Raw genomic sequence first — 27,747 nt, forward strand, 5'->3', positions numbered from 1 at the left:
GTTTGATTATGAGTGCATAGAGAGATTAGGGAGAAATGTCAATGTAGTGGTAATGTTAGGGTAGGAGACAAACCAACAGAGTGGTTAGGAAGCGTGGAATTTCTGGAAAAAATCATAGTGAAAAGATAATGGTGTAGATATGTTTAGAGGTGATGATAGCATATACAGTGTTTAGGAAGAAAGTCATGCCTAAGTACACATGGGAGAGGATGGTGGATAGAAAGGTGGAAGATAGGGATTTAATGGAATATATAGTGGTAATCTGGAGAAAAAGGAAGAATTTTGGATGTACATGTTCTAAGGCAAGAGTGTGGGGGAATATCAGATAATTTTTGGTGGAAGCTAGGTTGAGAGTGGAGGATAGATGGAGAAAGAGGAAAAGGGCAGAAGGTAGGGTGGTGCTTATGGTGGTATTCTTAAAAAAAATTCTCTCCATGGATTTTTCCTTCCCTTCATTATATGTAAAGAATTCCTTGAAAGGAAAGGTAAAGTTTGCATGTTGGTAGCCCTGTGATCTCGGAATGAAGAACATTTGTGCGGTTGGTATGTCGGAAGAGCTAAATAAAAACAAAAACACAAGTGGCAAGTTCAAATACATGTGGAACATTTCTCTTTTGCTCACTGCACAACCTACATGGTCCCCCATAATTTGTACCAATAACAACATTATGGACTTCCAGAGCAAAATAAGGCTTTCTCCACTATCAAATGAAGGAATATCTGTCATCATTGACATCATGGGACAACATGGAATTGTAAATGATAGATCTGATGGAATGATGTTAGCTTGAAAGAATGAGGCATGGGAGGAAATAACAATGGCATTGAATGCAACAAGAATTGGGAAGGTGACAAGGACTGCCAAGCAACAGAAGATATGGGATCACATAAAAGCAGAGTATATATGCATTATCCAGTAAAAGGAAAATCATTTTAACATATCTAAATAGGGTATAAGTAGCTTGATTCTGAAACTAAGCCTAGCCTACTACAGAGAGCAAAATCTGAACTATGCTAGTTTATGGTTGCCATGTATCTAGATTTTCCTGAATATGTCCTGCATTTCGATGCCAAAATATTTGTCAAGGGGGGGCCCAACCCATCCTAAAATGCCAGCAATTTAATATTATGGGGCACTAGCCTAGCCTTGTACATTTACCTAACCTAGGCCCACTCACCCACCTACATTTTCTTGTTACAAATATATAAATATATATATATGTATATATGTACATATATACATATATATATATATACATATATATATACATATATATATATATATATACATTTTATATATATATATATACATATATATATATATATGTATATATATACATATATATATATATACATATACATATGTAAATATATGCATGCATTATTAAAGTTGACAGCATTAAGGAGGTTGTTAATCTTCTTATGGGTATTCTCAAGCTTTCTAACCAGTACTCTGCCATTTGGAGGGTGGGCATAAACCAGATTGCCAAAATGATTCATTTATTCAATGTTTCGTCTGCAAGGAGACATCTTCAGGAAAACCTATAATATATATATATACATATATAAATAGATATATGTCGAGCACTAGCCTAACCTTGAACACTTACCTAACCTTTTATTGGTGGGGGGAATCTACTCCCCCTACACTCCTCTTTGTTCTAACCTAACCTCACCTTACTCTTGGGCATTACTTAACCAGGGTGGTGAAGCCCCAATGGGACCCCCTCCTACATATTTGCCCAGGTTTTAATGATTCATAGCAAGCTAAGACTTGTCATTAAAAAATACAATGCAAAAATTACAACATGAAAATGTAAGCCTCCTCATTTGTACAATCTGATTTCACCATGGACAATACAAATTTCTGTTGCTCTGGTCAAAATTCACATAAAACCTTTTTTCAGCTTCTGATTCATCATACATAGATTTGATTAGTCTGTTCATATTTCCTCAATATTTATCATAAAGGAGTCAATATAAACATAACAAAATTTAGGACTGGGAAAAACTATTAAGAAAATTAATGTTAGGGCACTGGTCCATCTTGACTGAAAATGGTTTTCCTGTCACTGCTAAAGTAGAGTACATTTATAATGTACCCATTGTTACATGATTAAGCACATCATATCCAAAACAATCCATGATTTACTTGGATCACCAGAGACTGTGTGCCATCTAGTGTGGCCTTCACTGTCTAAAAAATGTTAAATTTCAGTATGGGTATACCTATTTTTATTTTCATAATATCAATAACAAACTGTTCTCTGCAGGGCCAAAGATAATTTGTCGAAATAGGTTTATTCCTATGTTTCGGGCCCTGAGGGTGGTGCAGGGGACAATGAGAAATTGCCATAAATGGAACTTGTAACTGTGTGAGCAGGCAAAATGGAATTTCACAAATTCCCTTACTTAACCTAACCCTTGGTAAATACAAAGATATTTGCCTGTCTTTTTTTTTGTCTTTTTTTTTTTATATATATAACTACGGACATTTCAATGAATTTGTGGTCTTATATTTGGGGTTCAAAATACTCAGAATGATAAGAGCTAGATAATGATATAGGTAACTGCAGCTGTGAGACTGGCTTACATCTTGTTAAATAACCACACATTTACCCCTGCTCAGAATGCCAAATACACTACCATAATGGTAATAAATTTTGTGTGCATTATGTTTTTTAAATGCACACCTATGTGATATAGCATTAGAAAATTTAATATCAATTTTGTAAATTATAATACGTCAAGGTGATAATTTTCTTTCTTTGTGGAAATCACTAACAGAAAACGGTCTCACTAATTGCCGACCAAACCGACCAAACCGACCAAACCCAAACAATGACGGTTTTTGCTCAAATGCACAATTTCATATAGAAAATCAGCACATGGTTGCATTATTTGATCTATTTTCTTTAGAATGTGTGATTTCCATGGAATTTGATGAAAGAGAAGTTACGTTTTTATCCTCTTCAAAATTACCGGCCACAGCTACAAATACCGTCCGACTCACTAATAACCAACGCCAACCAAACCTGAACAAGGACGATTTTTGCTGAAATGCACGATTTTATTTAAAGAATTAGCCTATGGTTGCATTATTTGACCTATTTTCTTTAAAATGTGTGATTTCCATGTAATATGATCGAAGAGAAGTTACGTTTTTATCCTCTGCAAAATTACCACAACTTCTCTTTGATCAAATTATATGAAAATCACACATTTTAAAATAGTTCAAATAATTCAACTAAATACAGTCTATTACACTAATAACATAATAGAAACTTAATAGAGTGAAGTTTGATCCATACCACCAGTGATCATAGATGGCGGGCTGGACGATATTCATAGATGTGGTCGGTAATTTTGTAGAGGATAAAAACGTAACTTTTCTTTGGTCAGATTACATGAAAATCACACATTTCAAAGAAAATAGTTCAAATAATGTAACCATATGCTAATTTGTTATGGTATCCGTAGCTGTGGTTGGTCATTTTGCAGAGGCTAAAACATAACTTCTCTTTAATCAAATTACATGAAAATCACACATTTTAAAGGAAATAGTTCGAATAATTCAACTATACGCAATCAATGACACTAATAACACAATAGTAAGAAACTTAATAGAGTGAAGTTTGATCCATACCACCAGTGATCATAGCTGATGGACAGGACAGTATTCGTAGCTGTGGTCGGTAATTTTGCAGAGGATAAAAGCGTAACTTCTCTTTGATCAAAATACATGAAAATCACACATTTTAAAGAAAATAGATCAAATAATGCAACCATATGCTAATTTGTTACAGTATTCGTAGCTGTGGTCGGTCATTTTGCAGAGGCTAAAACATAACTCCTCTTTGATCAAATTACACGAAAATCACATATTTTAAAGAAAATAGTGGAAATAATTCAACTATATGCAATCTATTACACTAATAACACAAAAGTAAGATACTCAATAGAGTGTAGTTTGATCCATATCACCAGTGATCATTGATGGCGGACTGGACTAATCGTACCTGTGGTCGGTAATTTTGCAGAGGATAAAAATGTAACTTCTCTTTGATCATATTACATGGAAATCACATTTCTTAAAGAAAACAGATCAAATAATGCAACCATATGCTAATTTTTTATATAAATTTGTGCATTTGAGCAAAAGCAGTCATTGTTTGGTTTGGTCTGTTTTGATCGGCTTCTGGTCGGTTTGGTCAGCATTTAGAGAAAATAGTTGAAATAATTAAACTATATGCAATCTATCACACTATTAATACAATAGCCAGAAACTTAATAGAGTGTAGTTTGATCCATACCACCAGTGATCATAGATGGCGGGCTGGACGAATCGGTAATTTTGCAGAGGATAAAAATGTAACTTCTCTTTGGTCTAATTACACAAAAATCACACATTTTAAAGAAAATAGGTCAAATAATACAACCATATGCTAATTTTTAATGTAAAATTGTGTATTTGAACAAAAACCGTCCTTGTTCGAGTTTGGTCGGTTATTAGTGAGTCGGATGGTATTTGTAGCTGTGTTCGGTAATTTTGCAGAAGATAGAAACGTAACTTCTCTTTGATCATATTACATAGAAATCACACATGTTAACAAAAATAGGTCAAATAATGCAACCATAGGCTAATTTTTTATATAGAATAGTGCATTTCCGCAAAAAACTGTCCATGTTTGGGGCTGGTCGGCATTGGTCAGTTATTAGTGAGTCGGACATTATTCATAGCTGTGTTCGGTAATTTTGCAGAGGATAAAAACGTTACTTCTCTTTCATCAAATTACATGGAAATCACACATTCTAAAGAAAATAGGTCAAATAATGCAAGTATATGCTAATTTCTTATATATGATTGTGCATATGAGCAAAAACCATTATTGTTTGGGTTTGGTCAGCTTTGGTCAGCTTGGTCGGCAATTAGTGAGACCCACAGAAAACATTGCCAAAAGCTATGCACAAATGAATGAAGTTGTGTTGACTCCTGTAGATGCCATCTTTGTTTTGATAGATTCAGAGGTCAAAGATGATGATGACCTCTAGAATTACAGATACCTCATTACTTATAGTAGGTTAGGTTTGGTCGCTGGGTTAGGTAAGAATTTACAAAATTTATATTTTTATCTCTTCAACCTCCTCATCTACCAAAACAAAGATGGTATTTCAAGCAGACAAACTGGCAACATTTGTGTATAGCTTTTAGCAAAATTTTCAGTTACTGACTTCTGCCAAGAATAACACATGACATTGATATATCTTAAGAATTTTTTTTATTTTTTATTGCTATATCATGTAGGTGTGCACTTCTAAATATTTACCTTGTGTGCTTTATTGTGGTATCCACCATTTCATACATTGTATTTTTCTACCTGTGTATCCTTTTGCCATAAATCTTTGAACTACCGAACAGGAATTTACACGTCAAATGTAAACACATTATGCATGCACTAAGCTACCTTACCACTATAAGATTGCACTTATGAATACAAGAAGAATGCACAGTTCTTTGGCCTAGACAGAGCACAGCCACGTAATCAAGCTCTGTAAATAGCTGAACGAGTGCAACACAAGACTTGACGGACTGTGACTATGACGTTATATGTAAATAAACAATACTGGGGACTTTAATATTAAAGGAGTAAAAGAGTTAAGAGGAGATTATGACAATGATGAATTAAGGGTTGGAAATTTCTTGTTCGGAAAGCAAAAGTAGATGTTACGAAAGAAACTATACAATGTAAATGTAGATAAGGAGCTTTAGTCTATATCGACAGCTCTTTATACATTCTTGATATCTTACTGTAGAGCTTTTGTTAAGGATTCTATTTTAACCACATTCTATATATTACTTCTTTGTGTTCTTTGAGTTTTTTTTTTCTGTTGTGTTAACAGGAACGTTCTACTTGACACCCGTAACTTTCGTTGTTTTCTTTCCGGTATGGTTGTTGTAATGTTACGGTCGCCCTGCGCAAGTCCTGTTGGCTTGTACATACATACATACATACATACATACATATACCAAAGGCTTTTTCCCCCTTACACGGGGGGTAGCTAAAAAGAAAAAGGCATAGAAATCACTCCCACCCATTTCATTTCCCATATATTCCACTCCCCTCCACCCTCCTCCCTCCCTCCTATCTTGGCACCTCCTGGATGACGGGTCATCCCTGCATCCTGTCCACTGCCCTGGGTCAGAAGCAGTGTCGCAGGACACAGCACATCCACGGCAAGGCAGCTTCATAAATTTGGCGACCCCCCCCCCCTCTCCGTCCCCTCATGCAGGAAAGGAAAAGACGGGGAGAAATCCCTTCGGGCTGTGTCAATTTTTTTCTCATACATACTTCCTCACCCCCCATCCCCCACCCATTCCCCCTCATGTATCACAGCCTCATCTATACACAACCCTTCTCCATTCACCCCTATCCTCTGTCCTCTCCCGTCCCTCCTCTACAGACATTCCTCTCTTTTGTAATGCCCCTTTCACCCTATCCATCCATCTCATCCTAGGACGCCCCCTCATATTCCTTCCTTCCACACTTCTTTTACTAATCTTTCTTCACTCATTCTTTCCATGTGTCCAAACCATCTTAATACTCTTTCATCAACCCTATGTCCCAACTCCCTTTCCACCCCTGTTCTCCTCCTCACCTCCTCATTTCTCACTCTATCTAGCCTAGTAACCCCTATCATACTTCTCAGACATTTCATCTCAAACATATTCAAACTCCTCTCTTCCTCTCTCATGTTCCATGTTTCTGCTCCGTACATTGCTGTTGGCACAATCACTCCTTCATATAACCTCGTAGCATCCATTCCCAGATGTCTATTTCTCATTACACTTTTCAATCCACTAAGGCGTTTACTCGCTTCTCTCAATCTACATTATACCTCCACCCCCACTCCTCCCTTTCCTGTCACATTCACACCCAAGTATCTGAAACTATCCACTTCCTCCAGTGTCTCACCCTTAATGCTCACTTCCAGCCTACTGTCACTCTCTCCCTTTGTACATCTCATCACCTTACTCTTACCCACATTTATCTTCAGCTTCCTTCTTTCACACACCTTCTCAAAATCTGTCACTAACTTCCCCAATCCCTCCTCTGATCCCGCTACAAGCGCAGTGTCGGCAGCAAACAACAATTGGCTCACCTCCCACTTTTTTTCCATTTTCTTTAATCATCTCCAACCCCCGACCCACTACCCTTGCATTCACCTCTCGCACCACCCCCATCCATGTAAAGATTGAACAGCCAAGGCGACATAACACACCCCTGACGAAGTCCCACCTTTACCTCAAACCATTCACTCTCTCCATTTCTAATCCTAACACATGCTCTACTGCTCTTGTAAAAACTCTTAACTGCTCTTTACAGCTTCCCTCCTATCCCATATATCTGCAGTACCTCCCACAGTGCCTTCCTGTCTACCCTTTCGTAAGCCTTTTCCAGATCCATAAACGCCCAAAAAACATCCTTACCTTTTCCTATAGCTTTCTCACATACCTGTCTTATCACAAAAATCTGATCTACACATCCCCTACCTGTCCTAAAACCACACTGCTCCTCACCAATCACTCCCTCCGTTTCTCTCAATCAAGATCCTCCCATAAGCCTTCCCAATTACACTCAACAAGCTGATCCCTCTGTAACTATTACACTCACACTTGCCCCCCCCCTTTCCTTTGTAAAGCGGAACTATACAGGCACTCCTCCAGTCCTCCGGCACTATATCCTCTCTTAAACAAACAGTAAATAACCTCACCAGCCAGTCCATCATAACTGTACCTCCTGTCTTCAGACATTCTGCATGGCATCCATCCAACCCAGGTGCCTGACCTGCTCTCATCGTCTTAACAGCTGCTTTCACTTCATCCTTCCTTATTTCTCCTACATATTCATCACTCTCATTTTCTTAGCGCTTCCTACTGCAACTACCTTTCCCTCCCTATCCTCCTTCACATTTAGCAACTCCCTAAAATACTCTGCCCACCTTCCTCTCATTGCCTTCTCTTCCATTATCATGTTGGCTTGTACATCGTAAAATGAAATGCCCTAGATTTTCTTTGTTACACATTTTACAAATTGTGCTCTCATTTACAACACGTTTTTTTCTAATTCTAAATTATTAGTTCTTGCTCTATATGGTATCATTGACGTGTATGCATTATTGTATATTTGTTCTTCACATTTTTTGTAACATATATTTCGAAAGTTTGAAATATACAAAAATGTGAAGAACAAATAAACAATAATGCATACTCGTCAATAACATTATACAGAGCTAAAACTAGCAAGCCAGAATAAAAAAAACACGTTTTAAATGAAATTACAATTTGTAAAATGTGTAACGAAGAAGAAAATTTAGGGCATTTCGTATTACGATGTACATGCCAACAGGACTTGCTCATGATGATCGTAACATTATAACAACCATGTCGGAAAGAAAACGACAGAAATTAATTGTGTCAAGTAGAATGTTCCTGTCATAAATAGAGCATAAATATTATATGGAATGTGGAAGAAAATGGAATACTTAACAAAAGCTCTATAGTATAATAGTAGAATATCAAGAATGCATAAAGAGCTGTCAATATAGACTATAGCTCCTTAACTACATCTACATTGTGTAGTTTCTTTTATAATATCTAATATTGCTTTCCGAACAAGAAATTTCCAACCCTTAATTCATCATTTTCATAATCTTTTAACTCTTTTACTCTTTTATTCTTCAAGTCCCTAGCATTGTTTATTTGTATGGTCATTGTCCGTCAAGTCTTGTGTTGCACTCATTCAGCTAATTTGCAGAGCTTGATTTCGTGGCTGTGTTCTGTCTAGGCCAAACAAGTCTTGAATTCGTAAGTGCAATCTTATAGTGGTAAGGTAGCTTAGTGCATGCATAATGTGTTCACATTTGGCAATTAAATTCCTGTTTGGTAGTTTAAAGGCAACAGGTACGCCAGAGTAGTAAACAAATGGAACAGTCTACCGGAAAATGTAGCTAATAGTTCAAATATCAACATGTTCAAGAATAGATATGACTGGTATACTGTAGAAAATCAGAGAAGAGGCTATTCTCAAGAGCTTTAGCTCCCTTGCCTCTTTGTCATCACTTCGATAAGCAATCACATCACTTTCGGTAAACATAAAAATACAATGTGACTGTATGAAATGGCAAGGATACCACAATAAATCACAAGGTAAATATTAGAAGTGCACACCTACATGATATAGCAATAGAAAATTAGATATTTTTGTAAGTTACAATACATCAATGTCGTATGTCATTCTTGGCAGAAGTCAATAACTGAAAATTGTGCTAAAAGCTATACACAAATGTAGCCACTTCGTCTGCTTGAAATGCCATCTTTGTTTTGGTAGATGAGGTTGAAGAAATTAAAATATAAATTCGTCAATTCTTACCTAACCCACAGACCAAACCTAACCTGCATTTTGTAATGCAGTATCTGTAATTTTAGAGGTCACCAGGGTCGTCATCTTCAACCTCTGAATCAAAACAAAGATGGCATCTACAGGAGTCAACGTGACTTTATTCGTTTGTGCATAGCTTTTTGCAATGTTTTCTGTTGGTGATTTCCACCAAGAAAAATATTACCTTGACATATTATAATTTACAAAATTAATATTCTATTTTCTAATGCTATATCGCATAGGTGTGCACTTATAAAAACACCATACACAAGATTTATTTCCATTGTAATAGTGTGTTTGGCATTCTGAGCAGGGGTAAAAATGTTATTTTTCAAGATATATTACAGTTGACGTTTTACCGGAAGAGGCCTTATGTGGCCTGTGACTCCAGTGTGGCAGCCTGATTTCTAGTATGATGTTGGTGCTTGCCGCGTTCAGTGTTAATTTGTGCTCTATAATTATATATTTGCTCTTGTCCCTCCCAGAATTTGTCTAGCCTTGCCTCAAAACTTTTGACTGTGTCTGCATTTACCACCCATTCTGGCAGCTCATGCCAGTCTCACAGCTGCAATTACCTATATCATTAATTAGCTCTTATCATTCTGAGTATTTTGAACCCCAAATATAGGACCACAAACTCATAGAAATGTCAGTAGCCATAAAAAAGACAAAAAAAAAGATGAGACGGGCAAATATCTTTATATTTACATAGGGTTAGGTTAAGTAAGGGAATTTGTGAAATTTAATCTCACCTGCTCACACAGCAGTTTGTATATTTTTTGGGTAAAATTGCATTTAAGTACAATATGTGGTAGTACATTTTTCAATATATCTGATAGAGCCCATTATTACCATAATTTTGAACTGTTGAATCATACCAAGCAAACCAAAAATGAGATAATGAATTTAATTCAGTTAAGAAAATTTGGGGATTGTACCACCTCAGTCTGCCTATCTCTGTCTTCAAATTCCTCCTGTGTGTTCATTTGTTTACCAGACACATGTGCTACTCAATCATGCTGTCATGAACAATCTGTTGCGGCAAAACGCGACAGACATATCAATACAGGTAGTTCTCGATATATGCGACTTCGATATATGCGAATTCGCGTATATGCGATTCAAGAATGTGCACCACTTTTCGATGTGTGCGGGGATATATTCGAAGATATGCGATTTGACCTAAAAAAAAAAATAGATAGAAATAGTCGTGGCCGATTATTTTTTTCAAAATACCTATTATATATTTGAAGTTGGTGCGCATAAAGCCGTGTGGTAACACTGGCTGCATCAGCTAGGTAGAGCTGGCATCACTGCGGCGTTATCACAACAACAACACCGACAGCTGTACAGACGGCATCGTCTTAGGCATCCTTCCTGTTTCATAGGCCAAACCATTGTCTTTCTGCAGGTAATTAAGCTTTTTTGATACACAAATTAATTATTTTTTTCACAAACAAATTAATTTTTGATACTTATTACTGCCCCAATTAATTTCGTCAATTTTCACTCTCTGCAAGAATTATCGTTTATTCTCCGCACTGGATAAACTCTAAGCAGTAAGCCTGCCTGTGTATCTCCAGAGCACATCAACAGTCAGTTTAAGCGTAGCAAGCAGTCTGAAATGTGAATTGTAAACAGACTGATTTTTCAAACAGCTGAAGAAAATACACTTGGCGAAATAAGTGATGTTTACGGTAGCGTCTTTTCCCGAGGTTAATACTTACATGACAGAGAGTGTTAATGTTGCAGAACATCATGCTCGCTTTGCTCACTCACTCTGTTCTATAACCTGCAGTATGTAAGCCCTTTGCCAAAATAAAATATGTAAAAAAAAAAAAAAAAAAAAATCAATCCGAGTTGAGAACATATCCCCCTTTTTCCCATAGGTTCAATAGTTCGATATATGCGAATTCGTTATATGCGGGGGGTCTGCGGAACGGAACCCCCGCATATAACGAGAACTACCTGTACATCAATTACCATAGGTTCCGATCAACACTGGTTCAGTTGATAGAGATTGCAACGCTCTCTCCGGGTAAGCGATCATTTTTCCGCTGCTCTCTGTGTCAATGACGCACCAACCGAAGGATGAGGATTGGTACTGGACTGCAGATTAGTCGTCTGGTAGGACATGGGGATTGGGTAGGTGGGTCCTAGTCCACTTTTCCATTCTTGGTTGAAAGGAAACTCGATCTTTTCTCTGTATTTATTCTTCCAGAACTTCCATAAACTTCCCACACTAGGGAAGGGGGGGGGGTTGCAAACTTGTGTTCCCTTTCAATAGTACATTGTACTCCAGGGCTGGTTCCCTGTAATTTCATAACCTTATTCAGAAACAATACTACATCAATAAGAAAACGGAGTAGGGTATCTGAAAGATTCGTGAGGCCGAATAAATCCTTACAAGACCGTAGAGAGGTAACATGAGGTTAATATGCCTCTTCCTGAAATATAACATAGGAAACGCCTCTTCAGAAATCTTTAAATTACCCTACTTAAAGTTTACAAATTATTTTAGGTTAGGTTAGGTAGGCTAGGGCTAACCCCCTATACAGTAGTTATGTCATGACACCTTAAGGCCTCAAAATGGACTATAAATGAGAATTGGTTTTGATACATATTATTAAAAAAAAAAACTTATATAACCTAGTTATGAGAACGTAAAGGGTTATTCAAACACGTAGCAACACTCCAAGGAAGTTATTGCTAGCATTTGACTTGCATTCCCCTCTTCCGTCTCATTCCCCTCACTCTTCTATTGGACAAGGGCTTCTCAATTAAATTTCTTTAAATGTTAATTAATGGTTCTGACTAACTCATACCTTCATGAAGGGATTATTTCGGATTATGATTTAGCAGCCTGGGTCGGCTGTCTTGAAGAGCTTTCGTGGCTTTTCTAATATGCCACATAGATAGACTAGTTCAAAACAATGAGCCCGTTCTTTACCCTCCGTGTCCGATAGTGAGATTAGGACTAAATGTTTACGTAGTAACATTTTTTTAACATGTTTGTTAATGAATCCAGTTCCTTTTATGGATTTCTTTATAATTAATTCTAATCATTACAATAGTAAATTAAAAATATTAGAGCTGGATGATGAATCAATTTCTAAGTATTTCCAAAATTTTAAAGGGGTAACTTTTCCCCCTGACAAATCAGTGATGAGACGCTCATTGTGACCAATTGGTGATCATTATTTCAAACATCCTTCACAGCAGTTTGTAAAAGCAAGCACACTCAGTTTGAATCTGAGAGTTGCTACGGCAGTCGTGTCATGGCTGTCCCTACGATTGTTGAAGATCAAAAAGTGAACAAATCGCCCTGGTCTGGTGAGTGAATACTTTGAACACTATTTTGCAAGGTATTTGTTCATCCATTCCATTGAGGATTCTGAAATTCACCATTGAGTTATGGTTGCTGCCAGAAATTGGTACAAGCCACACAGGCATCGACAGAAGATCATCCACATTATCATATCGATATCTCACATGACAATCCAGGTTGTTAGTAGTACTTTATTAAAAGTAGCAGCACTTTATCAAAACTAGCAATTTTCCATTAGGTAGCATTTTCAGTGATCGACAGTTTGGAAAACATGAGTTTAAGTAGCCTCCAGAAATATTATTTCTTGTTCATTTTATGCATTTTTGACAATTCTGATGTGTGTAGTTTTTGGTAAATGGCCTCCAGAAATATATTTTCATGTTGATTTTATGTGTTGTCAACAGTTCTGATATGCGTAGTTGTTGGAAATTACTTATTTTTGTGTATTCTTGTTATCTTTGAAAGATAAAAGCTACATCAAAAACAAGTAGTTTCATCCAAGAACAAATGCTAGAATAAATGGAAACACATCAAAATCAACAGAAAAAATATTTCTGGAGGTCATCAATTTTATGGAAAGGCAATTTTATCATTTTTTGCATCTATATTGTGACTTCCAACAACTTTTTTTAGTAACATTTCTTGCAGAAATTTATGTTAGGGAAAGAATAAAAAAATCCCGCAACTTCCCTACCACCCATACCCAATGCACCATTTCTATTGCAAGCATCACCTACCATTTTTTTTGTGAAGTATATGTTTTTCTCCTTATTCTACTTATTCTAACCTACATAACCTAACTTAACCTAAAGCTAGCCTACCTAATTCACATGGCAAAAAAAAAAAAAAAAAAAAAAAATTAACCTACCTGGTACCCACAACTATGCACCATTTATGTTGTGAGCATAACCCACTATTTTTTCATGAAACATATGTTTTTCTTTATTCTAACCTAACCTAAACTAGCCTACCTAATCCTCATGAAAAAACAAAACAAAACATGCAAATACTGTACGTACTTACTATGTGCAGGAACTCGCATCTTGTACACTGGACAGTCATGACATGGTTTTGTCTGTGGGTTGCATGAAGGTTGGAGGGGTTGGGGGGAATCATCCTTTAATATGTATTTGCAACAAAAATATTACAAAGAATTTTTTTTATTTTTTTTTATTTTTAGGGAAAAAAATTCTAAGTTGTTGGAGTTGTTGTAATATAGATGTAAACACTATAAAAATTGCTGTGTGACAGCCATGACACCACTTAGATTACAGGAAGGGGATCACATGAAGAATTGTCACCCCAGAGTTTGACAGGGTGACAATTCTTCATGTGTGCCATCCTGGGTTTATGATTCTTTGGTTGATATATGTTGGTGACAATAAGCATAACCCTCATTCAACCTAACCTAACCTAATTTTATTCCATTGTTGATATTTGGCATACTGGGGTGACAATTCATCAGGTGGGATCTCATGGGGTGACACTTCTTCATGTGGACATTCTGGGGTGACAATTCTCCATGTGACTCCAGGAAGGTTGCAGGAATGATTTTTTCTCAATACCTTAATATTAATTTCCTCAAGAAATGTTACTAAGGAAAGTTGTTGGATTTGTTGTAATATAGATGCTAAAAATATACAAAATGCTGTGCTGGCGGGTGAAAAGACACTTCACAGATACCCAAACCAGATCTTACAGCTGCAATTCTTATATCTATCATTGGCTAGATCTTATCATTCTGAGTATTTTGAGCCCCATATATGAGTACTGCAAATTAATGTTAATGTGTAGCAATTTGAAAAAAAAGAAAAAAGTATTGAGACTAGCAAGCATTTATGTATGTATCTTGCATTAGATAATTGTCATTTGGAGTGTCTGAAGAAGGGGGGTACAGTAATAATGGACTGGTTGGTGAGGTTTAATGTGTGTCTAAAGGAGGGTAGAGTGTAAGAGGACTGGAGGAATGTTTGTATTTTTCCACTTTACAAGAGAATAACGGACAATGTAAGTGTAGTAGTTTCAGGGGGATGAGTTTGTTGATTGTAGTTGAGAAGGCTTATGGAAGGGATTTGATTGAGACAATTAGGTGAGGAAGAGAGTAATTGGTGAGGAACAGTGTGGGTATAGGAAAGGTAGGGATTGTGTGGGTCAGCTTTATGTGGTAAGGTAGATATGTGAGAAAACTTTAGGAAAAGGTAAGGATGTTTTTTTGGGGGCCTTATGGATTCTAAAGGGCTTATGACAGGGTAGACAGGAAGACACTGTGGGAGGTTTGCTAATATATGGGATTGGAGGGCAATTGTTAAGAGCAGTAAAGAGTGTTTATATGAGTAAAAGAGCCTGTGTTAAAATCAGAAATTGAGAGAGTGATTTGAAATAAAGTTGGAACTGTGTCAGGGATGTGTCATGTCACCATGGTTGTTCAATGTGTACATGGATGAGGTGGTGCAGGAGGTAAAGGCAAAGGTAATGGACAGGAGATTGGAGTTTATTAAAGAAAATTGAGAAAAGTGGTAGGCTAACCAGTTGTTGTTTGTTGACTTAAAGGAGTTAGCAACTGAGTTGAGAAAGGTATGTGATAGGAGAAAGTTGAAGGTAAATGTGAGTAAAAGCAAGTTGAGGTGTACAAGGATAGAGGATGGCATTAAGTTTATAGTAAGTCTAAAAGGAGAGAGGCATTTGGGGTCACGTGTGGCAGGGAAGGGAGAAGCGGTGGTGGAAGTAAATTGTGGGTTGAGAGAAGCAAGTAAATGTTTTGGAGGATTAAAAAGTGTGATGAGAAATAGGCAAGTGGGAATGGATGCAAAGAAGAGATTGTATGAAGGGGTGATTGTGCTGACAGCATTGTATGGGACATTTGGTGGGACACAGGGATGACCCATCATCCATGAGGACCTAAGATGAGAGGAAGAAAAGGGTGGTAGAGGGGAGTGGAATGGGAAGCTCTTGATATATAGTATCCAGTTTGCCTACATTGTACAAAGGATTACAATGGCAGAGCATGCCGACAGGAGAACTTTTGGTCCATATCTAGGTCGGGTGTTAAAAAAAAATCATAATGATAAATAAGTAGATAAAAAACTATAATAATATAAATAACAAATAAAATACATAAATGCATAGGTATAGTTAAATAATAAACAAACAGGTAAATAGTAAATAATAATAAATTGACATATAACTCATAATAAACAGACAAATGATAACAAAACAAAAACAAATAATATAAAATAAATTATCATCTTTACATCATCTTGCTTAGGTGTTTATCTAAATGACTCTTAAAGCTTTGAACTGAACTACATTGCACTGCCTCTGCAGGAAGTTTATTCCATTCATTAACTACATGGTTGGTGAAGTTGTTTCTACCCACTTCCTAATTGAATCTATTTCCGGACAGTTTGAGACCATTGTTTCTTGTCTGATTCTCATTCAGTGTGAAAATTTTGTCACTTTTGATGTCAAATCCTTTTAAAATTTTAAAGACCTGTATCAAGTCATCTCGGAGTCTACACTTTTTTAGGGAAAACAGATTCAAGTTTTAGTCGATTTTCGTATGATTTATTTTGATATTTGGAATCAGTTTTGTGGCTTGCTGTTGTACTTTTTCCAGTCTGTCAATGTCTTTAATGAGATTCAGTGACCATACGGAAACAGCATATTCCAAATGTGGACGAATTAACGATTTATATAGCTTGTTAATGAGTGATGGACTTTTGAAGTCCATCATGCAATCAGCCCTAGAATCTTATTTGCTTTCTCAGAGACTGAAATCTATTTCCTCCTGTCCTTCTTGTTCCACACACCATCCTTGCACACTTTATGACTCCCTCCTTGAACCATCCTCATTCCTCCTCCACACCTAGCTCTACTCTATCCTTCACTCCCTCCCACTCCTTCAGCTTCTTTTCGTGCTCCTTCTCCTTTTCCTTTTCATTCAAAGAGTTCACTCTAAGAACCTCCCTATCTTTTGTCCCTTTCCTCTTTCTCCATCTATCCTCCACTCTCAACTTACCTTCCACCAAAAAATGATCTGATATTCCCCCACCCTCTCCCCTTAGCACATGTACATCCTTTACTCTTCCTATCAGGAGGAAATAGAAGAAAGGGTAGTGAATGGTGGGATGAGGAAACAAAGAAGGTTGTAGAAGAGAAGAAGCGAGCTTTCACAGATTGGTTACAAAATAGGACGAGAGAGTCATATGAGAGGTACAAAGAAAAGAAAAGAGAAGTAAAGCAAAAGGTAAAGGAGGCAAAGAGGAGAGCAGATGTGAAATGGGGTAAGAGTATGACAGAAAATTTTGAAAGTAATAAAAAGATGTTTTGGAAAGAAATTAAGAGAGGAAGAGGAGGCAAATCAAGTAGAGAAGAAAAGGTAAAAGGTGCAGATAAAGAGATGATAATGGAAGAGAGGGCAGTAAGGGGAAGATGGGCAGAATATTTTAGGGAGTTGCTAAATGTGAAGGAGGATAGGGAGGGAAAGATAGCTGCAGTGGGAAATGTGAAGAAAATGAGAGTGATGAATGAGGAGAAATAAGGAAGGATGAAGTGAAGGCAGTTGTTAAGATGATGAAAGCAGGTAAGGCACCTGGTCTGGATGGATGCCATGCAGAATGTCTGAAAAAGGGAGGTACAGTGATGGTGGACTGGTTGGTGAGGTTATTTAATGTTTGCTGGAGAGAGGGTAGAGTGCCGAAGGACCGGAGGAGTGCCTGTATAGTAGTTTCAGAGGGATTAGCTTGTTAAGTGTAGTTGGGAAGGCTTATGGGAGGATCTTGATTGAGAGGAATAGGAGAGTAACAGAAGGAGTAATTGGTGAGGAACAGTGTGGATTTAGGACAGGTAGAGGTTGTGTAGATCAGATCTTTGTGGTAAGACAGATATGTGAGAAAGCTACAGGAAAGGGGAAGGATGTTTATTGGTCTTTTATGGATCTGGAAAAGGCTTATGACAGGGTAGACAGAAAGGCACTGTGGGAGGTTATGCAGATATACAGGATAGGTGGAAAGCTTCTGGGAGCTGTCAAGAGTTTTTATGAGAGTAGTAGAGCTTGTGTCAGGATTGGAAATGGAGAGAGTGAGTGGTTTGAGGTAAAGGTGGGACTTCGTCAAGGATACGTTATGTCACCCTGGCTGTTCAACTTATACATGGATGGGGGTGGTGCGAGAGGTAAATGCAAGGGTAGTGGGCAAGGGATTGGAGATGGTTAAAGAAAATGGAGAAAAGTGGGAGGTGAGCTAGCTGTTCTTTGCGGACGACACTGCGCTTGTGGCAGGATCAGAGGAGGGATTGAGGAAGTTGGTGACAGAGTTTGGGAGAGTATGTGATAGAAGAAAGCTAAAGATAAATGTGGGTAAAAGTAAGGTGATGAGATGTACAAGGGGTGAAAGTGGCAGTAGACTGGAAGTGAGCATTGAGGGAGAGCGACTGGAGGAAGTGGATAGTTTTAGATAATTGAGTGCAAATGTGGCAGGAAAAGGTGGAGGTAGAATGTAGATTGAGAGAAGCGAGTAAATGCCTTGGTGGATTAAAGAGTGTAATGAGGAATAGACATTTGGGAATGGATGCGAAGAGGAGACTGTATGAAGGAGTGATTGTGCCAACAACACTGTATGGGGCAGAAACATAGAACATAAGAGAGGAAGAGAGAAGGAGTTTGAATGTGTTTGAGATGAGGTGTCTGAGAAGTATGATGGGTGTCACTAGGCTAGATAGAGTGAGAAATGAGGAGGTGAGGAGGAGAACAGGGGTGGAAAGGGAACTGGGAGATAGGGTTGATGAAAGAATATTAGGATGGTTTGGACACATGGAAAGAATGAGTGAAGAAAGACTAGTAAAGGAGGTATGGAAGGCAGATGTGGAGGAAGTGAACATGAGGGGACGTCCTAGGATGAGGTGGATGGATGGGGTGAAGGGGGCTTTGGGGAAGAGGGGGATGTCTGTTGAGGAAGGACGGGAGAGGACAGAAGACAGGGGTGAATGGAGAATGGTTGTATATGGATGATGTTGTGATTGCATGAGGTGGAATGGGCAGGGGGATGGGGGGTGAGGTAGTATGTGTGAGCAAAGTTTGACGCAGCCCGAAGGGATTTCTCCCCGACTTCTCCTTTTATGCAATGGGTGGACGGAGAGGGGGGGTCGCCAATTTAATGAAGCGGCCTTGCTGTGGATGTGCTGTCTCTTGCGACACTGCTTCTGACCCAGGAAGTGGACAAGGTGCAGGGATGACCCGTCATCCAGGAGGTGCTAAGATGAGAGGGAGGGTGGAGGGGTGTGGAGTGTATTCAGGGAAGGAATGGGTGGAAATGATTTTATGCCTTTTCCTTTTTGGCTACCTCCCTTGTAAGGGGGAAAAAGTCTTGGTATATGTATGTATGTAGAGACTGAAATACACTGCTTGGATGATTTGAGATCATTACTGATAATTACGCCGAGATCTTTTTCATTATTCACTTTTGTTAACGAATTTCCAAATAACTAGTAATCGTACTTACTGTTATTTTTACCTATGTGCATTACCTTGCATTTACTTGTGTTAAATTTCATTAGCCACTTTTCAAACCATTGCTGTAATTTATCTAAATCTTATTGAATATATAATTGGTTTAAGTGATCATTTGCCATTATGCACAGTTTTGTATCATCAGCAAATTTGAAAACGGTAGATTTTAGTCCATGGTGCTTTATATATACTATGAATAGAAGTGGCTCAATAACAGAACCCTGAGGAACACCACTTGTAACATTTTTCCATCTAGAAGTTTTTCCATTTAAAACAACTCTCTGTTTTCAATCATTTAACTAATTACTAGTCCAACTTATTAGGCTACCACTTATTCCGTGTAAAGCTAATTTAGTAAGTAGTCTTTCGTGGGGGAGGGTATCAAAAGCTTTTGCAAATTCTAGATATATTAAATCTATATTGTTTCTTTTGTCATAATTCAAGATAACTGTGTTGTAGAATTCGAGTAAGTTACTCACGCATGAATGTTTCCATCTGAAACCATGCTGGCTATCATTTCTCAAACAGTTACTTTCTAAATGATGTTTGATAGCATCTCTGATGATAGTTTCCATTATTTTTCCTATGACTGAAGTCAAACTCATAGGCCTATAGTTATTTGGTTTCTTTTTGTCACCTTTTTTGAATATGGGAGTAACGTTAGGTAGCTTCCATTCTCTTGGGACATCTCTGGATATGATGGATTTCTTGAAAATAATTTCTAATGGAACAACAATCTCATTTTTCATTTCCTTTAAGATTCTTGGATGCCAACCATCAGGCCCTGGTGTTTTATTAACTTTGAGTTTCTCTATACACCTTTTAATTTTTTCTTTTGTTATATTTACCGTAGTAAGTTTACCCTAGACTTTTCACAGGTTTCAGTTTGGAGTTCACTTTGAGGTATTTCATTTACGAATACCGAGCTAAGATAATTGTTTAAAATATTACATATTCCTTCTTTTGAATATTCAAGTTGACCGTCAGCAGATAATAGTGGACCAATTTGATTACTAACAACCTTTTTATCTCTAATGTAACTATAGAATTCTTTGGGATTCTCTTTGGATTTATCAGCGATATTCATTTTGTATTGTTTTCTTTTTTTATTGTCTTTTTTAAATCTCTGTATTGATACATAACTTTCATAGTCATTTGATGCACCTGAGCACTTATATTTCTTATAAGCCTGTCTCTTTTTAGCAATACTTTTTTCAGTTTCTTTGTTGAGCCACTTTGGGTGAGCCTGATTTGGGGGACGTCTGTCCTTAAAAGGAATGTAAGTATGAATCATCTTAGTGAGCGTATTTTGAAATATTTCCCACATCTGATCTACAGGTCTTTTGCTTAATTTTGCCTCCCAATCTGTAAGCTGAAGTTCTGATGTAGTCCTATGAACTGAGCTTTACTGAAATTGGGTATTTTAGAAACATAAGTATCTATTCTAAAATTTGTTAGGAGTTTGAATCTAAGTTGTGATCGCTATTTGCAACAGTTTCACCGACTTCTACATCAGTTACCATGTTTTTGTGGCTAGTAATCAATAGATCGAGTAAATTTCTATATCTTGTGGGCTCTTTTACATGCTGAATTAAGTAATTGTCACCAAGAAAATCTAAGTGACTACCTATATGGCCATGTTCAAGGGTCATCCAATCAATGTCAGTAAGATTGAAATCACCTATTATTAATAAATCCCGGTTGCAGAAACTAAACAGTTCTTGAAATAAGAGTTTGTTGTCTGTTAATGATAATGTCTTTAGCCTATATATTACACCTACATTCATTTTTTGTCCATTTGTTTGGGTTAACTCAACTCATAAAGTACCATATGCATCTTGTTACACTTTCTCTAAAACACAAGCATGGACATTGTTTTTAACGTACAACAGAACACCCCCACCTTTCTTGTGATGAAAAGTGTTTAAATCCTGCAATATTAAATTCAGCTTTGAACTCTTTACCATTTAACCATGTCTTGGTTATTTCTATCATATCGAGATTTTCGCTTTTGACATACACCTGTATTTCTTGAGATTTGTTCCTAATACTACAAGCATTAAAGTACATGGTTTTAAGAAACTCATGATCATTTCTTTTTGACATGTTTTGAGTTTCAATATCATGTCTTACACTATAATTTTGTTTTTTATTAACATCTTGCTCTATATTATTATTTGGTCCTTCATTGACATGTAATGCCTCATTAACATTTCTCCCATCAAAATTAACATTTCCCCCATCACGGATATCTGGTCGCTCACGGTCATCCGATCTCCATCCCCTCATGCAGAAAAATAGAAGAGGGGAGATATCTCCCCTCTTCTATTTTTCTGCATGAGGGGATGGAGAGTGGGGGTTGCTGATGAAGTAAAGTAGCCTTGCTGTGGATGTACTATGTCTTGCTGCAATGCATTTGACACAGGGTAGTTGGCAGATGTAGGGATGACCTTCTACCCCAACACATGTTTACCTATCTCTTCACTTATTAGTATAGCCACCCATTCTCTCCCTCATCCTTTCTTCACTCCTGACACCCTCCCAACTACACTCTAAACTACTTAAACTTGCCCATCCCTTTCAATTTAGTTTCACTCAGTACCAACACATCCATCTTTCTTCTCACAAACATACTGCCTATCTCTTCAATTTTACTCTCATCTGTACCACAACCACACATAAAAAGACCCAAACCTTAGGTTCTGGTTGGAAAATTCCTCCCAGACCCTTTTATGCCTTTGATTTTTTGTTAGGAATATATCCTTTCAGGCTTCAGAGAGTAGGATGACTAGTCCTGTCCCATTTTGTCACCTTTTATGACTCATGTGGGAACACTCAAAGGCAGTGTTTTTCTTCCCTACCACAGGGTTCAGCAGAAAAGGAAATGAGTATTCAGAGAAGTGGTACAGGACAGTATTAAGAGGGGGAGACAGCATAATGGAGGGACAGTTACAGTATAATATCAAAGGTTCCACAAAGCGTTTTTTTTTTTTTTTTATGTGACATGCTTCCTGAAAGATGACCAGGTTTGTGTATATAATGCCTATGTTTCTCTAGGTTAAAGCACTAGTTCTCTCCTTTTTTTTTTTTTTTTTTTTTTTTTTTGTGACAAGAAAGGAACATGGGCAATACCTCTGCAATTTCTTAGATCAGTCTCATTTATTACATTTTGCTAATAACACAGGTACACTACTTACCAGTGTATTTTAAATTATGTGACTTGCATCACTTGTCTGAGTCAAAAGAGCAAGATAAACTGAATAAACCTTCCTAGAGTGGGTCATGTTTAGATTCAGGTGTTGTGAGCCCAATTATGGAATGTTACGGAATCACATTAAAATATGACTGCAGCAACCAGCTGGGCCATTCCCTACTTCCAAATTTCATGATGTGATGAATAAGCTGGAATGAAATTTGAGTCATTTTGGTTATGGTGTGATGAGTATGCATGTAGCTATAATATGATTTTCAGCATATTTCTATTGAAAAAGTAGAAATCGATACATGATAGCACCTTATCTGTGATGGCATGTACAAATGATCTGTTTAGGTACAAAGGGACTTGAGTATGAAATAGTTTGTGTACAAAACCTCCACAGTCCTATTACAGTGTAGTACACAGTTTCAAAGAGATGCCAGTTTCATAATTGTATTTATTTTTTTCCAGGACGAGGGTAACTATCAACATTTCTTTGGAAGAGCTACCTGTAGAATCCATATGTGTCATATGAAGAGGATCCTGTGTGAGATTTGCTGCACAGCATTATCATGATCTTATTGCATGATGATCCACACTGAAGAGAACCCTTTCCAGTGTGACCTATGTAATTCTACTTTCTCACAAACTGGGGATCTCAGAGGACACAAAAGTCACCTCAAAGATCATGTTGTGACCCACATAGGAGAGAAGCCTTTTCAATGTGACCTGTGAGATCGTGCTTTCTCACCGAAAGGATGCTCTCGCAAAACATATGAGGACCCACACAGTAGAGAAGTCTTTCCAGTTTGACCTGTGCAATTCTGTTTTCTCACTAAAGGGTGAACTCAAATGTCAGATTATGACCCACACAAGAAATAACCCTTTCCAATGTGACCTGTGTGATTTTGCTTTTTCAAAGGTTCTTTCAGAAAGCATATGAGGACACAGGAGAGAAGTCCTTCCAGTGTGCAACTTCTGTGACTGCTTCCTCAAAATAATTCTTTCTCAAACCATGTGATGGTGTGACCCGCACAATACAGCTTTCTCACTAAGAAATCACCTCAAATATCACATGATGAGCCACACTGGAGGGAAGCCATTTCAGTGTGGCCTGTGCGATAAAGCTTTCTCACGAAAACAAAACCTCAATAATCACATGATAAACCACACAGGAGAGAAGCCTTTCCAGTGTGACCTGTGCGATTCTGCTTTCCCACGAAAGGGTTCTCTCACACGGCATATAAGAACCCACACAGGAGAGAAGCCTTTCCAGTGTGGCATGTGCAATAAAGCTTTCTTACAAAAGTGTCACTTCAAAGTTCACATGATGACCCACACTGGAGAGAAGCCTTTCCAGTGTGTCTTGTGTGATTCTGCTTTCATACAAAAGAATGCTCTCACACTGCATATGAGGACTCACATAGGAGATAAGCCTTTTCAATGTGGCCTGTGTGATTCTGCTTTCACACAAAAGAAATTATTCACACAGCATATGAAGACCCACATGAAGCCTTTTCAATGTGACTTCTGTGACTCTGCTTTTTCAACAAAGGATTCTCTCGAAAGTCATGTAATGACCCACACAGGAGAGAAGCCTTTCCAGTGTGACCTGTGCAATTCTGCTTTCTCACGAAAGAGTTCTTTCACACGGCATGTAAGGACCCACACAGGAGAGAAGCCTTTCCAGTGTTGCCTGTGCAATAAAGCTTTCACACGAAAGTGTCACTTCAAAGATCACATGATGATCCATACAGGAGAGAAGCCTTACCAGTGTGTCTTGTGTGATTCTGCTTTCTCACAAAAGATTGTTCTCACACTGCATATGAGGACTCACACAGGAGAGAAGCCTTTCCAGTGTGGACTGTGTGATTCTGCTTTCACACAAAAGAATTCTCTCACACAGCATATGATGACCCACACAGGAGAGAAGCCTTTCCAGTGTGACACGTGCAATTCTGCTTTCTCACGAAAGAATTCTCTGATACGGCATATGAAGACCCACACAGCAGACAAGCCTCTCTAATGTGACCTGTGCAGTGCAGCTTACTCACGAAAGGGCTCTCTCACACATCATATGAGGACCCACATATGAGAGTAGCCTTTCTGGTGTGACCTGTGTGATGCAGCATTCTCGCTAAAAAATCACCTCAAATATCATGTGAAGGCCACACACAGGAGAGAACCCATTCTAGTGTGGCAAGTGTTGCAAAGCTTTCTCACAAAAGGGTCGCTTCAAATATCATGTGATGACCCATACAGTGTGATCTGTGTGATTCAACTTCCTTACAAAAGGTTTCAAACAGCCCATGGTGACGTGCACTGGTGAGAGATCATTAACCCATTAAACTCCGATGACAAGATTCTTGTCATTTGGTCAAATAAAACAAAAAATCATAAAACACCAAAATGTTTGATTAAACACCAGAAAAATTGACATCATATTTTTCTGGTGTTTGATCAAACATTTTGGTGTTTTATGATTTTTTGTTTTATTTGACCAAATGACAAGAATCTTGTCATCGGAGTTTAATGGGTATAGTGTAATCTATGCCATGAACAGTTCCCCCTAAGTGGTTTGCCTTTGTATGCATGCATGTTCTACAACTAGCATACAAAGGGACATGAATGTGCACACACAAGGTTTTTAAGATTTATTTGATTTTTTTTTTTTTGTTAAAGAAATTAACAATATAATTTCATAATGAATTCAAAACAAAAGAAATATATGATTTTGAGAATCTGTCAATCACCTTTGAATTGTAGGTATACAATTTCATAATTTCACATGTGGTTTTAGTGTCATTTGTACTGTGTTCAGTGGATATTCATTACCAGTGCTTATTCATTACAAAGGTGGAGCCTGCCGACAGAAGACCTTTTGATCCATATCTAGGTCAGATGCAAAAAAAAAATTATAATAATAGAATAATAAATAAAAACTATAATAATGTAAATAACAAATAAAATACATAAATAAATGCATAGGTATAGTTAAATAATAAACAAATGGGTAAATAGTAAATAATAATGAATTGACATATAACTAATAATAAATGAAAATCAGACAGACAAATGATAACAAAACAAAAACAAACTATTGTTCATTCACTCAAATGAAGTAAATCAAGAAGCATGTTATCAGTTTGACCCCCTCAGATTAAATAATTGTGATGGCCTGATAAATTTTCGTAATGTATAAAATTCTATTTGGAAAAGAAAAAAGAATCTGTAGAGTGTCCTACAGACACACACTGTTCAAGAATAACAACATGAGCAAAGAAGATACATATGAAAAGAAGGCCACTAAAAGAGGTCTGAAATAGTAGAAATACTGAGATAAAAGTGCAACACTAAAACAAAGCGAAATGAAAGGTCAGAAGTTAAAAATTATGATAAGGGAAAGAGAGCCTTTGGAAGTGCCCATCCCGACATTCTACTTGACTTTACTTGAAAGGGAAACGAAAGAAGAGAACAATCACAATTGGTAAGTGGTGCACAAAGACATGGTCTGTATTCTGTAATCTGTAACCATTTGTAAATTTACAAAATAGTAAAAAAGAACAAAAAAAAATCACCCAAAACAAAATTGCAAAGAACTGATGAACCATGTCAAATTCAAAGGAAGCAAAAGGTATGAAGTGAAAATAAATTTTCACTTCATACCTTTTCCTTCCTTTGAATTTGACATGGTTCATCAATTCTTTGCAATTTTTTTTTTTTTTTTTTTTTTTTACAGAATGGATCCCCTGAGGATGAGGTACAAGAATGGTCAGTGATTGGTATCTCCTCAATTTCACATTGTGGTACCTCATTTGGTAGTAAACATGTTAATGTTCTCTGTTTATCATTATTTTCTGGCCAATACTACAGTTTAATGATTTCACATTTTCTGTGCAGGAATGAATTAAATCGAAAACGAAATCAAATTGTACACAAATGGGGTTATTTGCTTTTCAGAATAAACAGGTCTGTGATTTGGCAAAGTTGATGGATGTTGGAGGAACATTCCTTGCAACTAGTGCAGACTGTGAGTGAAGTTTTAGTTTAACAAATCAATAAAAAACAAACGTAGGATCCATTTAGAAAAATGTCATTTGGATATGTTTATGAGAGTAAAAAGCTACCAATTATATGGTAATTAAATAAATTTAGTATGTATTAAGAGTAGGTGAATGCCAAATACAGAAGAGAGAAGAAAGGAGGTGTGGAGGTGTTAAAATCTAGAACTAAACAAGTTGAGTATTAGTTATTGAATTTTGTAATTATTTGCAAAGTTATATATATAGGGGAAGGAGTGATGTTTGAAGCCATATATATGTATATATGTTACAGTAAGAACACGTACCTAGGAATTACGCGTAATCCCTGAAAGTTTATTCAGTGAATACGCGTAATCCCCGTTTCACTAACCGTTTATTCAGTGAATACGCGTAATCCCCATTTCACTAACCTAACCTAACCTAACCTAAGGTTAGGTTCGGTTAGGTCAGGTTAGGTTAGTGAAACGGGGATTACACGTATTCACTGAATAAACATTCAGGGATTACGCGTAATCCCTAGGTACGTGTTCTTACTGTAACATATATATAATATATATATATGAGATATTTGCCAACAAGGGCACAGGAAAAGGATTGCAATACTTGAAATCTGTAGCTAATGATATTTGTAACTGGTTCTGTATAAGGGTAAACTATTATTAACAACTTGGCTGTAATGATATTGTATTGGAATTCATTACCATTACTAAAAAGTATTTGTACAACTTGGTTGTATGGGATGGATGTCAGTGTCTGTACCACCCAGCATTCATCTTCAAAACCCATCAACATTCTCACCTCACCTGGAGGTGAGGATGTCCCAAGGCTTTGAACTCAGTTTTTGGACAGGTCCTAGGATTCTTTTCTATCAGCTTCGCCTGAATCCTCCATCTCACACAAGAAGAGCTGACAATGGTGGATTATGCTACCTTCTTCTGCTAGAAGTCAGTGGCATAGAAACAATCCCACATTAATACAATGTAGATGCCAGTCCAATGTAAGAAAAAGAGAGGGAGGATAGAAGGGGAAATGAGTGATGAGGAGATGGAGAGAGAAAGGGAAGGGGTTAGGGCAAATCAAGATGGAGAGGGAGGGGCAATCACTAAGGCCCCCCAAGAATATATATTGATTCAGCTGCACAAAACTTATAAAGTCAATACTCAACATGAATGAGGAAGAAGAAAAGGAGAGTATGAGTGAGAAAGAGGAAGTAAGATAAGATAGTGATGAAGTAA

The 27,747-nt window shown here is 37.3% G+C and overlaps 2 protein-coding genes across 4 annotated transcripts in view; one reads left to right on the forward strand and one right to left on the reverse strand.

Moving 5' to 3' along the window:
* Positions 1-5,943, reverse strand: part of LOC143030560 (uncharacterized) — an 11,675-nt gene extending 5,732 nt beyond the window's left edge. The window contains exon 1 of one of the 3 annotated variants that reach the window (XM_076193709.1): positions 5,810-5,943. The gene's annotated coding sequence lies outside the window, so the exon portion shown is untranslated. Of the gene's footprint in view, positions 1-5,327; positions 5,546-5,809 lie in introns of those variants that run through there. The other 2 variants (XM_076193710.1, XM_076193711.1) reach the window with 2 other exon arrangements.
* A 2,805-nt stretch (positions 5,944-8,748) lies between these two features.
* On the forward strand, positions 8,749-24,832 carry LOC143030561 (uncharacterized). Its single transcript, XM_076193713.1, has 2 exons — positions 8,749-8,866; positions 22,941-24,832. The coding sequence occupies exon 2, from the start codon at positions 23,545-23,547 to the stop codon at positions 24,493-24,495; it is 951 nt and encodes a 316-aa protein (XP_076049828.1). The 5' UTR covers positions 8,749-8,866; positions 22,941-23,544; the 3' UTR covers positions 24,496-24,832.
* The last annotated feature ends 2,915 nt before the right edge of the window (positions 24,833-27,747 follow it).

The sequence above is a fragment of the Oratosquilla oratoria genome, chromosome 12 (assembly GCF_046742065.1).
Source record: "Oratosquilla oratoria isolate Oo_2021 chromosome 12, ASM4674206v1, whole genome shotgun sequence".
In the NCBI taxonomy this organism is placed as follows: Eukaryota; Metazoa; Arthropoda; class Malacostraca; order Stomatopoda; family Squillidae; genus Oratosquilla; species Oratosquilla oratoria.

Coding starts and splice junctions, on each gene's coding strand:
- LOC143030561 (XM_076193713.1), top strand. CDS start 23,545: ATGATGAGCCACACTGGAGGGAAGCCATTTCAGTGTGGCCTGTGCGAT.